The 13,656-nt window shown below is 46.0% G+C and overlaps 1 protein-coding gene and 1 long non-coding RNA gene across 3 annotated transcripts in view; one reads left to right on the top strand and one right to left on the bottom strand.

The window, feature by feature from the left end:
- Positions 1 to 8,734: 8,734 nt before the first annotated feature.
- On the bottom strand, positions 8,735 to 12,033 carry LOC119089168. Of its 2 annotated transcripts, XR_005093037.1 has the most exons (3): positions 11,794 to 12,033; positions 10,226 to 10,424; positions 8,735 to 8,916 (listed from the first exon to the last, which is right to left on the bottom strand). It is a non-coding gene; the product is annotated as an uncharacterized LOC119089168 (long non-coding RNA). The 2 variants fall into 2 exon arrangements; XR_005093038.1 differs by lacking the exon at positions 10,226 to 10,424.
- The window catches only part of Acmsd (aminocarboxymuconate semialdehyde decarboxylase), a 33,673-nt gene continuing 28,868 nt past the window's right edge, over positions 8,852 to 13,656 (top strand). Inside the window, exon 1 of the mRNA XM_028874928.2 lies at positions 8,852 to 8,981. Within this exon, the coding sequence (XP_028730761.1) occupies positions 8,925 to 8,981 (57 nt within the window). The 5' untranslated portion in view covers positions 8,852 to 8,924. The remainder of the gene's footprint in view (positions 8,982 to 13,656) is intronic.

Raw genomic sequence — 13,656 nt, 5'->3', positions numbered from 1 at the left:
AGTGGCCTACAACCATCCATAACTCCAATGTCAATGTCCTTTTCTGACCTCTGAGGACACCACCACTAAGCGGCAGTCCCAGCACTAAGCAGGGAAACACTCTACTATAACTGTGCTCTGTGCAATATTTGAAATAGCATTACACTGGGAACATTATCTGCCACTCATTTGAAATTCAAATTTGACTACGCATTGCATTCTTGGATGTGTGTGTATATGGGGGGGGGTGCGCGCGTGTGTGGGGGTGTTATAGTTTCCTTTTGTTACTGTAAGAACACACTCCATCCAAAAGTAACTTAAAAGAAGAAAATATTTATTTGGCTTTCACTTCTAGGCCATAATCCGTCACTGAAGGAAATCAGGGCAGAAACCTGGAGGCAGGAACAGTGTAGGAATACTGCTTTGATGGCTCATTGCTTAGCTAGCCTTCTTTTTTAATATTTTTTATTTTATTTATTGTATTTTATGTGTATGGATGTTTTTCCTGCAAGCTGCAAGTCTGTGTGCTACTTGTGGGCCTCGTGCCCACGGAGGCCAAAAGAGGGCAGGAGAACTGGAGTTCCAGATGGTTGTAGGCTGCCATGTGGGTGCTGGTAATCAAACCTGGGTCCTTTGAAAGAAAGGTCAGCATTCTTAACCACTGAGCCATCTCTCCAGACCTTAGCTAACTTTCTTATACATCCTAGGACCACCTGCCTAGAAGTGATGCCTCCCACAGAGGACTGGGCCCTCCTGCATCAATTAATAATTAAGACACTCCCCTCTAGACATGCAGCAGGCCAGTCTGATCTAGGCAATTCCTCGATAATCTCCTCTCTGTGACTCTAGAGTGTGCCAAGTTGAAGTTAAAGGTAACTGATGGGGAGTGTCAGGGGAGAGGCCGATACCCGTCTTTTTAGAGTCCCCTGGGTGACTGACATTTGAAATTTCACAGGGAGAAACTGTAACTTTCCAAATCTAGCCTTAACCCTTTAGGTAAAAAAAAATTGTTTTCTGCCTCAGGGTTCTTAGTATGGAATTCGTTCTTTCCACCCCAGGTGCTGGATTTCACATGAATTTATTTCTGCCTCTCCACCTCACAGTGTAGCAAAGGGGTGGGGGGCAAAGATTGACAGCTCCAGCACGGATATTATGAATGCCTGGCACACTACACTGATATCCCGAGGGCCTGGCACACTATCTCCGACTCTGTGAATGCCTACTGTTCATTTCTGAATTAGTCATCAACTCCAAAAATAGTGAATGAAGAGATTTCGCCAGAGGAACTCATGGTGCCTGATCCAAAGTCATAGTGGAGGAAACAGATGAATCGAATTCAAACGTGCTAGCTTTGGGGCTGGCACTCTATATTTGAGTTGAAGTGAAAAGAACCTGTTTCCTCAGTCCTAGTAAGGGGTGGTTCCTGAGCCCCACCCCCAACCCCCGCCAAGTCCCTGCACCCGTGCATGTGCGTTTATGCACAGAAGCCCAGAAGCCAGAGGACAACATCCAGTGTCACGTCTCAGGCACTGAATGCATTGAAATCACCGAGAAAGCTAGGCTCCCTGGCCATCTGGCCCCAGGGATCCACTCGTCTCTGCCCCCCAGTGCTGGGATTACAAGTATGCACCAGCTGTTTTCACTTTGAGTGCTGGATATCAAATCCAGGTCCTTGGGTTGGGGATTTTAGCTCAGTGGTAGAGCGATTGCCTAGCAAGCGCAAGGCCCTGGGTTCGATCCTCAGCTCTGGGAAAAAAAAAAAATTCAGGTCCTCACTCATACTTACATGCCATCACTGTACTAACTGGGTCGTCTCTCCTGCCCAGTGCAGACTCTTATTAGGTAACTGATCCAGCAAAACTAATGAAATGGGAGGAGATCCTGGACAGTCTGTAGTTCAGGAAATGCCTGGAGTAGAACGCACAGGGCTGTAAGGTTTCTGACTCGGTTGTTGAGGCAAACAGGAAAGCCGCATCTCCTGTGGGTTTGAGGGTCAAATGGGAACGTGACTAAACAGCTGAGTGACGTCATCTATGTGTTTAATGGTCAAGCGTGACAGGGGTGATGGTGACTTCTGGGAACACTAACAGTGTGAAACAGTGCAAGTTCTTCCTAAACATGTTTTTATAGACAATGCAAACGCTTGAGGTACTGTCACGTGTTCACAAAGGGGCTGGGGAGACGGCCCAGTTAGGAAAATGCTTGCTGCACAGGCGTGAGAACCTGGGTTTGGATCCCCTGCACCACGAAAAAGCCACTGGGTGCAACGGCACACACTTGTAGTCCCGGGCTGGGGAAGTGGAGACAGGAAGATGTTTGGGGTTCACTGGCCAACCAGCCTCGTCAAATCAACGAGCTGCAGGTTCAGTCAGAGACCCTTTCAAAAACAGCGTAGAGGCCAGGAGGTGGTGGTTTAATCCCAGCACTCGGGAGGCAGAGGCAGGTGGATCTCTGTGAGTTCGAGGCCAGCCTGGGCTACAGAGGGCATTCCAGGACAGCCAGGACTATTTCGCAGAGAAACCCTGGCTCAAACAAACAAAAACAAAAACAAAACGTGGGGTAGAGAGCATTTATGGGAGAAACCCTGCATTGACTTCCCCATGCACCTGCACACAGAAGGAAAAACAAAACAGAGATAAGAAGCGTGGATAATACCTTCAGTACAGCTGTCCAGTACAGGTGACTGCGCTTTATTCTAGACTTTGGACGATTAGACATCCCTACCGTCCAGCTGCACTATAGTGCTGAGGCTGCCCTTTGTCACCAGCCATGTGAAGGGCGTGACTGTAAACTTTAAATTCTGTCTCAGACCATGGCCTCACTTCCTACTGGACAAAGACCAAAGGGAGCAAGCATGGTTGGAGTTTCGAGACTAAGTTAGTTAAGGTAGAAAGACTGTGACCAGTTGCCTTACACCCCTGCCCCCAAACTGTGAGGCATAGTTACCACGCCTTCCTTAAGTTGCTTTTGTAAGGTATTTTACAACAAGACAAGTAACTAATGCAACAGGCAAAGGAATGGAAGGAAGAGTAGTCTTTAGTGTGGGTAATCGCTGATGTTGGGTAGTTCTGTGCTTCTCTAACCACACACACACACAGGGCCTGAGGCCTCACCCCCATCTGTCACCTCTTTCCCCCAGGCCTCCTGATACCTGGCTTGCTTCCATCCTCCTCTGCCATCACCCTAAAGCTCTCTCACCGTGTTGAGCTGTGGCTACTCTGCTCACCCACACAGAGCCTGGTAGGTCCAGGCACAACCTCCATCCTGCCTTCTGGCTCCTTCCTCTGCATGAGCATAAAGCTCTTGTCCATTCCTAGACCAAGACCTCTTAAGTCATCTAGGGATTCTTCTCCCACTCCAGCTTGGACTCACAGCGTCCACAAGCTGCTGTCCCTTATTTGAGCTTCTTCCCCTGTCTAGGAGACCTTTATTTAGTCAGACCCAAGTCAACATTTAGTCTCTACCCTAGTCCTTCCCAAGTCTATGGCTTAAAGTCTTCCATCTACCTCTGAGGCCAACGCTTTTAAAATTCAAATCCAATAACTAGTTTCTGTTTCAACCCTTGAGCATTTAGTTGCATAAATATAAAAAGAGCCAGAGAGAGCTCTGGGAATGGAAACTTTGTCTGATAATGTTACTGTGATAGAACATCTTGAAAAGAAAAGCAATGATGCTGGGCAGTGGTGGCGCACGCCTTTAATCCCAGCACTCGGGAGGCAGAGGCAGGCAGATCTCTGTGAGTTTGGGGCCAGCCTGGTCTACAGATCCAGGACAGCTAGAGCTACATAATGAAACCCTCCACCCCGCCAAAAAAAAAAAACTTAGGGAGAAAAGGTTTATTTGAGCTCACAATTCCAGTTCCAGGTCATACATAGTTCATCATAGCAGGGATGACAAGGTGGCAGGGCTCAGAACAGTCACCAAATCCCATCCACAGTCAAGAGCAGAGAGAGATAGCAATGCAGCCATTCTTACTCATCACTTCGCCTTCTCTACACTTACACAGTCCAGACCCAAACACAGGGAACGGTGCTGTCAGCAGTGGACTGGACATCTCCACCTCAGTCAGCAATCAAAACAGTCCCCACAGACATGCCTACAGGTCAACCTAATCTACAATCCATCACTGAGACTCTTCCCAGATGATTCTAAGATATGTCAAGTTACCAATTAGAGCATATTCTCTCTCTCTCTCTCTCTCTCTCTCTCTCTCTCTCTCTCTCTCTCACACACACACACACACACACACACACACACACACACACACAACAACAACAACAACAACAACACAATGATGCTGTAGTGGCAGCAGTTTCATATCTTGTCTGTGTTACCAAGTCTTTTGCTTGCCCTATACCATTTAAGTTTGTGTAAATACACTCAATGGTGTTTGCACAATAACAAAGTTGCCAAACACATTTTTGGAACATATTACCATCAATAAGGGACATGATAGACAGATAGACAAGGGGTGGGAGGAGAGAAAATCAGTCTGTTGCTATTTTTTTTTTAAATGAAGTCTCATCCAGCTCCCAGGATGAAGCTCATTCCCATTGTGAATAACAGATTAGTTTGCTGAAACTCCGTTGATCTAAGTGTTCCTACAGTTTAAAACTACATCAGCAGAAAAGGGCAGAGCAGTGTCTGGTGTAAGGTCTGAGCGTCATGACCTTGACAAGGCAGCACATAAAATCAACAGACAAGTATGGTCCCTGTTCCTGTGGTGTTTACTCAAAAAGTTATTAGTTCAGCAGTTTCTGAACACAGACAAAGTTAAGAGCGGAAGACTGAATCAGGTGGTCTCCAAACAGTAAGACTTGTCAGCAGCCTGGCAGAAATAAAGACATTCTAAAGCAGTGGTTCTCAACCTTCCTAATGCTGCGACCCTTTAATACAGTTCCTCATGGTCATCCCCAGCCAAATAATCACCATTGCTGCTTCATAACTGTAATTTTGCTACTGTTGTGAATTGTAATGTAAGTATCTGATATACAGGATATCTGATATGCGACCCCTGTGAAAAGGTCATTCGACACACACACACCAAAGGGGTTGTGACCCATGGGGTGACAACCACTGTGCTAAGGGGCACCACTTGTGCCCTTCTTTTGGGTATTGGAATATTGAAGCAAGGCACTCCAAGACATTGGAAGCTCCCCAGGAATCTCACGCTAAGGAGAAAGAAAAGGGTTGAAGCCTAGTGCCTGCCAGAGAATGAACTTACCTCCCAGGAAGAGATTTCAGACAGTTCCAACTTGTCAGACCTCATTGCAGAGGAGACTGTATTAGTTAAGACTGGAGCCCAGATAAAGATGGGTCAAGTGGCTGGGACCACACCTTGATTGACCAGCACTTCTTAATTAAGCATCCATGCTGCCCTAAACCTAACCCCCCTGTTAGGAGCCCAGAAGGTGGAGTCGGGGAGGGTCAGTGAACCTCTCTGCCCCTCTTCACACTGTGACCACACCGAGCAAAACTCCCCTCTCTGCCTTCCATTATAATTTGCCTCTTTAACTGGACTGAGCCCCGATTGGTGTACACTTCATTTCACCTTCTCTACACTTAAACAGTCCGGGACCCAAACACAGTGAATGGTGCTGCCTGCGGTGGACTGGATTTCTCCACCTCAGTTAGCAGTCAAGACGGTCCCCCACAGACACGCCTAAAAGTCAGCCAGTCTGTGGAACAACACACCCGCCGCCATTGCTGAGAAGGGGAAAGAGACAAAGAGTCTCTGGGTGCCTAAGTCCAGGGGCGCGGGGTGGAGGGGAAGCAGCAGGAAGAACTTCTGGTGTCTTTGAAGACATCTAAGCTAGAACTTGTTCACACTTCTGGGGGGTCCTTTCTATTCATGAGTCTGGGGGTAGGCAAGGTGGGTGGAGGATGGGGAGGTGTATGGGTGGAGGATGGGGAGGTGTATGGGTGGAGGATGGGGAGGTATATGGATAGAGGATAGAGAGGTGTGTGGATAGAGGACGGGGAAGTGTTTGGGTGGAGGACGAGGTGATGTTTGGGTGGAGGATGGGGTGATGTATGGGTGGAGGATGGGGTGATGTATGAGTGGTCCATTTTATCTCTGGGAGATAGGAGTGATCAGAAGACATGATGATGATGCTTAGGCTAAATACTGAGTCATGGTTAGAGTTAGAAAGGAGGACGAAGACCTTTGTTGCAGGCATCAGACACCAAGGAAGCTGTAAATAGAGACAGGAAGGTGCCAGAATTTTGTGTGAGGAAGCAGGAAATGCGGCCCGTGACTGGGGACCAGGGCACAGTAGGCAGCGCACGGAGACAAGAGGGGCCGAGACTCAACTAGTGGTGCTTGTTTCTTGCGGGTTTCAATGGACACCAGCAGCTCTGGGTTTCTCACGGACCTCGCAGTGAAAAACCACAAACAGCATTATGCCAAAAGGCATGTTGTGTTTCAAAGAGACTGTGCTGGGTCCAGACAGTCTCTGGGACAAACCGCAGGGAGCCGCCACTGCAGCCAGTGACCAGCAGCAGCAATGAAAGAATCGTGAAGAGAGACAAGGGCCTGACTGTGGGAGTGGACAAAGCAGAACATGGAGGTGGGATGCAATGGGGTCCCAATAAGGAGAATGGGGGAGGGAGAGACCGGGGTGTGGCTTAGTGTGCAGAGGCCCTGAACTCCATCCAAACCATGCAGACGGGGTCTGGTAGTGCAGGCTAGTAATCCCAACCCTCAAAAAGAGGAAAGAGAAGGGCCAGGAGTTCAAGGACAGCCTGGAATACACCAGACCCTGTCTTTAAAAAAAAAAAAAAAAAAAAAGCTACACACGGTGCTATATGCCTGTAATGTCAGCATGAGGTGTGAAGGCGGCAAGATCAAGAGTCCGAGGCAATCCATCCTACACAGACAGGGACTTGGAGGACAGCCCAAGCAGTATGAGAATGGGTCTCATGAAACAAGGAAAGGCAAGAGCATTGAAATTTCCCCTTGTTCCCTCTCACGCTGAGCATCAATCACTAATATGCTTTTATAATTCATCCATAATCAGGTGAATTACAGCCAGAAGGCTTTTTGAATACTCGGTTTCTGTACTGAAGAGATTGCGCAGAAGGGAACATTCCTAGAGTAGATGTAACGTTCTGTCGGAGCCCCTAGGGTCCTTTGAACATTTTCCTTTCCAAGATGAGGAAAAGGACGGGTTTATCCCAGGCTCCCTTTGATGGCATGACTGTTAAGTCCCACTTTATGCTTCAGTGGACACCCTCCTGGCCCACACAACCCACCCTCAGCTGGAATGCTGATTGGTTCCTATCCCTACGCAAGGCTGTATACAGTGATCTATTATTATAGGAAGTACATCATCTCATCTCATTCAACCTTACATCTTCAGCACGTAGGAAGTCCCCAGAAGTGTTTGTTAAATGCATGCATAAATGAGTGAATGAATGAACTGAAAAGTCCAAGAGGACAAAGTACAACCTGAATGGTAGACGCTTTCTGCAAGATGAAACTTCCCCTACCATTTTTTTCAGCAGAGCTCTCAGCCAGTGCCTGCTAAATACCTGCACGTCTAAGTGAGTAAGAAGAGAAATGAACCACCAGTAGAAAACCAGAGGCAAAGAACGAAATGTAACCATAAAGATGATGCAAGGGAAGATGAAACTCCCGGGGCTGGGGAGACGGCTCAGTGGGTAAGAGCGTGGGCTGCTCTTCCAGAGGACCCGGGTTCAGTTTCTAGCACGCACATGGTAGCCCACAGCTATCTGTAATTCCGGTTCTAGGAGCTCCAATGCCCTCATAACCATCCATAACTCCAGTTTCAATGCCCCCTTCTGATCTCTGAGGGTATCAGACAAGCATGGGGTACACAGACATACATGTAGACAAAATACTTACACACTTAAAATAATTAAAAGAGAAAACTTACCCTACTATGTTTTCAACATGTTAAATTTTTGTGAATAAGACAGTTTCTTTCTTTCTTTCTATTTTTTTTACTGTTTTTTTTTTTTTTTTTTTTTTTTTTTTTTTGAGACAGCTTTCTCTGTGTAGTCCTGGCTGTCCTAGAACTCACTCTGTAGACCAGGTCAAACTCACAGAGCTCTGCCTGCCTCTCCCTCCCGAGTGCTGGGATTAAAGGAGTGTGCCACCACCTCCTTGCTCTAACAAACAGTTTTTAAATATGATTTAAAGACATGGAAATAGCTAACTGGATCAAAAACAAAACCCAAAAACCATTAACATGAGTTACTTCTGGGTAACAAAACCAAATATAAGAAGAGATGAATTAGACGATAATACGATTTTTCTTTAAAACTCCCCTGAATTATTTTATGTCTAAATACATGCTAGTTGATTTTTAACAGAATGTATCTTGATAAAATTTAAATATTAAAATACAAAATTAGTCAATTTTTTTTCCTGGAGGCAGGGTTTCATATTTACTAGACCAGCCTTGAACTTACTATAAGGCCAAGGGTGACCTTGAACTTCTGATCCAACTGCCTCTATTTTCTAGGTGCCATGATTATAAGTGTGCACCATCATGTCTGGTTTAAGTGGTGCTGTGAATGGAACCCATGTTAGACAAGCCTCCTGCCAACTGAGCAACATCCCCACCTCCAAATTAGTCAAGTTCTGAGCTTCTGTTGAGTCAAGGCAGCGTGCTGCCCTTTTGGCCCCAGAAGTTGAGTACATTCCTGTTTTCTTGCTGCCTTTTTTTTTCTTTTTAAATTTTGTGCTGAGTCCTCGTTACCAAAGACTACTGAACCAAAGCCAAGGGGATAAACAGAATCTTGAACTTTAATAGGGCAGCTGGCATGGACCAAACCTGGGCTGGCCAGGCCTTCTGACTGGTACCTGAAGGTAGACATAAAGGGACGGAGGAAGTCAATGAACTCTGCCTTTCATGACGATCTCTTGACATCAAATTCCCCTTTTTGTACATACACGTGTCTCCTCTGATCCTGTGGAGATGAAAATTGACATCCACACTCATATTCTTCCAAAGGAATGGCCCGATCTAGAAAAGGTAATGGCAACTAATGTGCGGGATTCTTTCTGGACCTTTTCCAGAGTCTCAACAGCTCTGTGTATAGACCTCGCTCTTCTTTGGAGAGGGAACTGAGTGTCATTCTTCTTCGCTCTTGGGGGAGTGATTTTGAAGCGACTTGGTAACTGTGATTTCCTACTGTCCAAAGATGACTCTTACATTCAATTCAGTGGAGCAATGGCTCAAAGAAATAAAGGGCTTCTTGGAGCGTTTCTTTCCTCCTCACATGACACATCCTTTCAAATCCCTGGATGATTTAAGTCAAGCAGCTTTGCTGTCTGTTAAATAGTGTGTTCAGCTGTTGGAACGACACCTGCCAACTACAAAGATCGAAAGTCACGGTTGCAACTAAAAGACCATTTTTTAAAAAAAAAATAGAATGTGGTCAGTTTCCAAAATGTTTAAAATAGGCTCTAGAGGTACCAGGAGATAGCTTTGTGAAATGTCTTTTCAGTCTATTTCAGAGCTCTGTCTGAAACCTTTCCTGCCTGATCTTTAAGCTGTGAACCCTGTTAGGGAGACCTGGGAAGCAGGTATCTTAGAAAACCCCACAGGCTGTGACATGGAATTTTTGTACATTGGTTTCTCTAAATAGTGTTCTCTGTAAGAAGAAAAAAAGGTGGGGTGGACCTGTGGGCATGGCACAGTGATAGAGTGTTTGCCTAGCATGTGGGAAGCCCTGGATTCCAGGAGAGGTGCTAAAAGGGGAAGTGTGTGTGTGTGTGTGTGTGTGTGTGTGTGTGTGTGTGTGGTCAGAGACATCAGATTCCCCTTGAGCTGGAGTTCCAGGATGCTGGGAACAGAACTCAGGTCCTCTGGAAGAGCAGTACACACACTCTTAGCCTCTGAGTTATCTCTTCAGCCCACTTCACAACTTGTGAAGTTGGTGTCAGTAAGCTGAAGAAGACAACTACAGAGTGTATTCCAGACCAGGAAGGGAGGAAAGGAGGGAGGGAGGGAGGAAGAGAAGGAGGGAAGGAGAGGTACTGAAAAAGCAAGGTGGGAACACAGAGGAAACTTGTAACTACCTAGAAGTTAATTTAGGACAGTATCTGGTTTTACCCCGTCTTTCCTGTTCTGGAGTACTTTCATGTTACTGATAATGTTTAATCTTTATTTTATTTAAGGTGGAAAAAAAATGAGTTAACACAAACTCTAATAAGAAGTGGTTCATTGTGCAAGCACATTTTCTTCTCACTGTTATCTCATATAAAAATGCTAACCTCAGGCTTCGTGTGTAGCTCAGGTGAAATAGTGTTCACGTAGCATGCGTGAGGCCCTGCGTTCAGTCTCCAGTACTGTGTTAAAGCGGGTCCGTGCCCATTGTCCCAGCACTCAGGAGGTGGAGGCAGGAGGGCCAGATGTTCAAGGTCATCCTCCATTGCACAGAGAGTTTAAGGCCATCCTGGTTTATATGAGACCCTGTCTCAAAGGGAAAAAAACAAACTTTTGATCTCAAGCATTTCTTTGTCCATTGGTAAGTGATCTGGGAGGTAGAAATAACAGACTGGAATGTGGGAATAGTCCTGAGCTGTCTGAAAGTCTATCCCACTGTGGTCAATGGAAACAGAGAGCCCCACTGACCTCACACCCCGCAGTGGAGCGTGTCTGCTTGGGAACTTCTTGTCCTGGGTACATCTTAGAAAAGTGTAAACAACACTTCATGATGTTAATGATTTTATGAGAGGAATGTCCCAGCCACTTCCCAGGAGCCCTATGGAAGCTACTGGTAGTGTCTTTCTTCTTCCAATACTGTTTTCAACCCCTGGCTTATGATGAATCATCTGAGGAACACTTATGTTGAATAAATGATGTGTGCAATGTATCATACTCCCTAACCTGACAGTTTTAGGAAAACACAAAGACAGACAGACAGACAGACAGACACACACACACACACACACACACACACACTCAAATTCATGACATCCCTCAATCTAGTGGAAGCAAGGAGTATTAACTCCAAAGGCACAGATTTTCTTCGTTTGAACCTCATAAAGTACAGACAAAAAGCCACATGAAATGCTCAGAGCTCCCTTGGTGGGCTCTGCTCTGAAGTTTCTCAAGAGTTCCCCACTCAGGACTCCTTTATACCAAGACATTTTTATGCCATCCGACATATACTAGTGTATAAAATAGGTATGCAAATCAAACATGTACTGAAATTTACTTTAAAACAATTCTTTAATATGTACTAAGGATAAAAAGCAAATTTTCATATTCATGAGATAAATGTGTTTGTTTGCACATAAAGAATTAAACCTTGGCTGAACATTGGACACTGCAGGACATAAAACATCTTCAATGCTTTTCGGAATTGATGAGTATTTTGTTTCTATAACAGTGCTGAGAATGCTATATCACATAAATATATAGTATAGAATGGCAGAAGTATTTTTAGGGCCATTCCACAAAGCACTATGAATTCTGTCCTAACCCCAAGCCAAAATTCTTGAAGCCATCTTATGAATTCCAAGCCAGCAAATGTTTTGTTTGTTTGTTGTTTGTTTGCTTTTTGAGACAGGGTCTCATAGCCCAGGCTGGCCTCTCTGTGTAACCAGGGATGGATGACCTTGAACTCTTGACCCTCCTGCTGCTGCCTCTCGACTGCTGGGATTAGAAGCATAAGCCACCATGCCTGTGTATATGGTGCTGGGGATCGAACCAGGACTTCATACACACAAGGCAAGCACTCTCCAGACTGAGCTCTATGTCCAGCCCTGGGACAGCAATATTTAAAACAAGTACTCGAACATAGTCCAATCCAAAAATACACTCACAGGATACTTACCAGCTGAGGAATGACAGCAGAGAAATATTGGAAGTCTTTGTTTTCCATAGTGAATCCATTATGTTTCTCTAAGAGCTGGAAACTATACGTACAGCAGTCACTCACTGCAATTGAGTGCATACAATGGTCTCAAGTCTCAGCGGAGATGTGTCAGGGGCTTGTTCGATGGAGTGGCACAGTGTGACAGCCTGCACAGTGCAAAGTACGTGGGTTGTGTGTTCAGAACCAAGGCTTCAGGGAAGTTGCACAACGCAACTCGGGCACAGACTGCCAGAACCACCTCGGATTCGTTACACATCTGACTTTGAATTGATTTTTGATCGTTGCATGCTTTGCTGTTGCTGAAATTTTCATAACACCCATTAAGAGACTACCACATGGGATCATGACCCACAGTTTAAAGAGTGGGTTCTAGAGGACCTTTCCCACCTGTATTCTCCTTGAGAGACTGGCCAGCATGACTCATCATCCACCTAGAGAATGTCGCACCAGGAGGATCCCAAGCTCCAGGGTCTCTACCTCCTTATCTAGATGGGAATCTTGAAAGGGCTTAGAAAGTTCTGTGGTTTAAATGTTATCTCCTCTCAAAATTCATATACTGAAACCCGAGCTTGCAAGTGAGAGTACCCGGAGGTGGAGCTTCAGGAAGCAATTAGACCTCGAGGAACCGGGCGATTCTCATAAAACGGTCCAGAGGAAGCTCTGCACTTTTTTCTTGGCATGAGGCTTGGCAGGAACGGGAATGTGAATGTCTGCATTTAGATGCCTCTGGTGGGAGACATTGTGTCAGAGTATCCCAAAGAGACTAAGACAGAGTAAGTCAGAGAGGAATTTTCAGTTCCAACCACATGGAGGTACACTGCACAAAGAATCCAATGCTTCATCCGTTCTTCCCTTTCTCTTCCCCACCTTGCCCACTCCCCCTAGATAGGGTCTCATTTTGTAGCCCAGGTTGGAATCTGACACACGATTCTCCTGCCTCAGCTTCCTAAGTGCTGCGTTACAGATGTGTATGACATCCCGGCCTCTACTTGCATCCTTACTGTGAGATCTGAGCTTAAAGCCAGTCTTCACAACTCCCTTCCAACAGTTTAAGCCAATGCCCACTGTTTCTGGGTAACACATTCTCTGGCATCCTTAGAAAGAGATCATCTCACTAGGTCCCAAGAAAATTCTCCATCTGAGCACAGGAGGCTGTTTCCAGCTAAATCCTAAGAATTAAGACCCTCCTACTCTCCGTCTTGGACAACCAGAGGAGCCTAGAACAGAGCCTGCTCTTTGCGGGGAGGAGAAAGCTTTCCGTAGTGGGCTGTCATATTCTCACCTCCCTTTCCTGTCTCCTACCCCCACCCCCCGACCCCCACCCCACCCCCTCCACAGCCTATCTCCATGTGAAGCAGAGAACTGGACATCTAGAGCTGACAGTTTTCAGGTGCCCCACCATCTGGACCCTAAAGGCATTTTTAAAAACTGATTGGAAAAAGGGGAGATAAAGAATTTGGGGGTACATAGATGTATGTTCCGGAAACTTCCTAAGCAGCAAACAAGAGTGCACTTCCAAGCAGAAGTCTTGGTGGCTTTTTCTACTACCTCCCCGTCTGCTCACCTACTCCACTGAAAGAGGAGGGGTATTTAGTTGCATGCTGCAGGCAGATAGGCAGACCCTTCATAAGAATAAGAGCAACAGTAACAGCCATAACACCTTGTACCTTTGGAAACGAAAAACAAAAAACAATGCTGAGGCGTTACCTCAGTTGAGGACCTGAGTTCAGTCTCCAGAGCCTATGTAAAAAGCCAGGCATGGTGACGTGTACCATGTCATCCAGCACCAGGAAGGTAGAGACAGACTGACCCCTGGGGTTT

The sequence above is a fragment of the Peromyscus leucopus genome, chromosome 15, assembly GCF_004664715.2.
Source record: "Peromyscus leucopus breed LL Stock chromosome 15, UCI_PerLeu_2.1, whole genome shotgun sequence".
NCBI classification, from domain to species: domain Eukaryota; kingdom Metazoa; phylum Chordata; class Mammalia; order Rodentia; family Cricetidae; genus Peromyscus; species Peromyscus leucopus.
The sequence above is the reverse complement of the archived record's forward strand: the minus strand, read 5'-3'. Positions and strand labels throughout refer to the sequence as shown.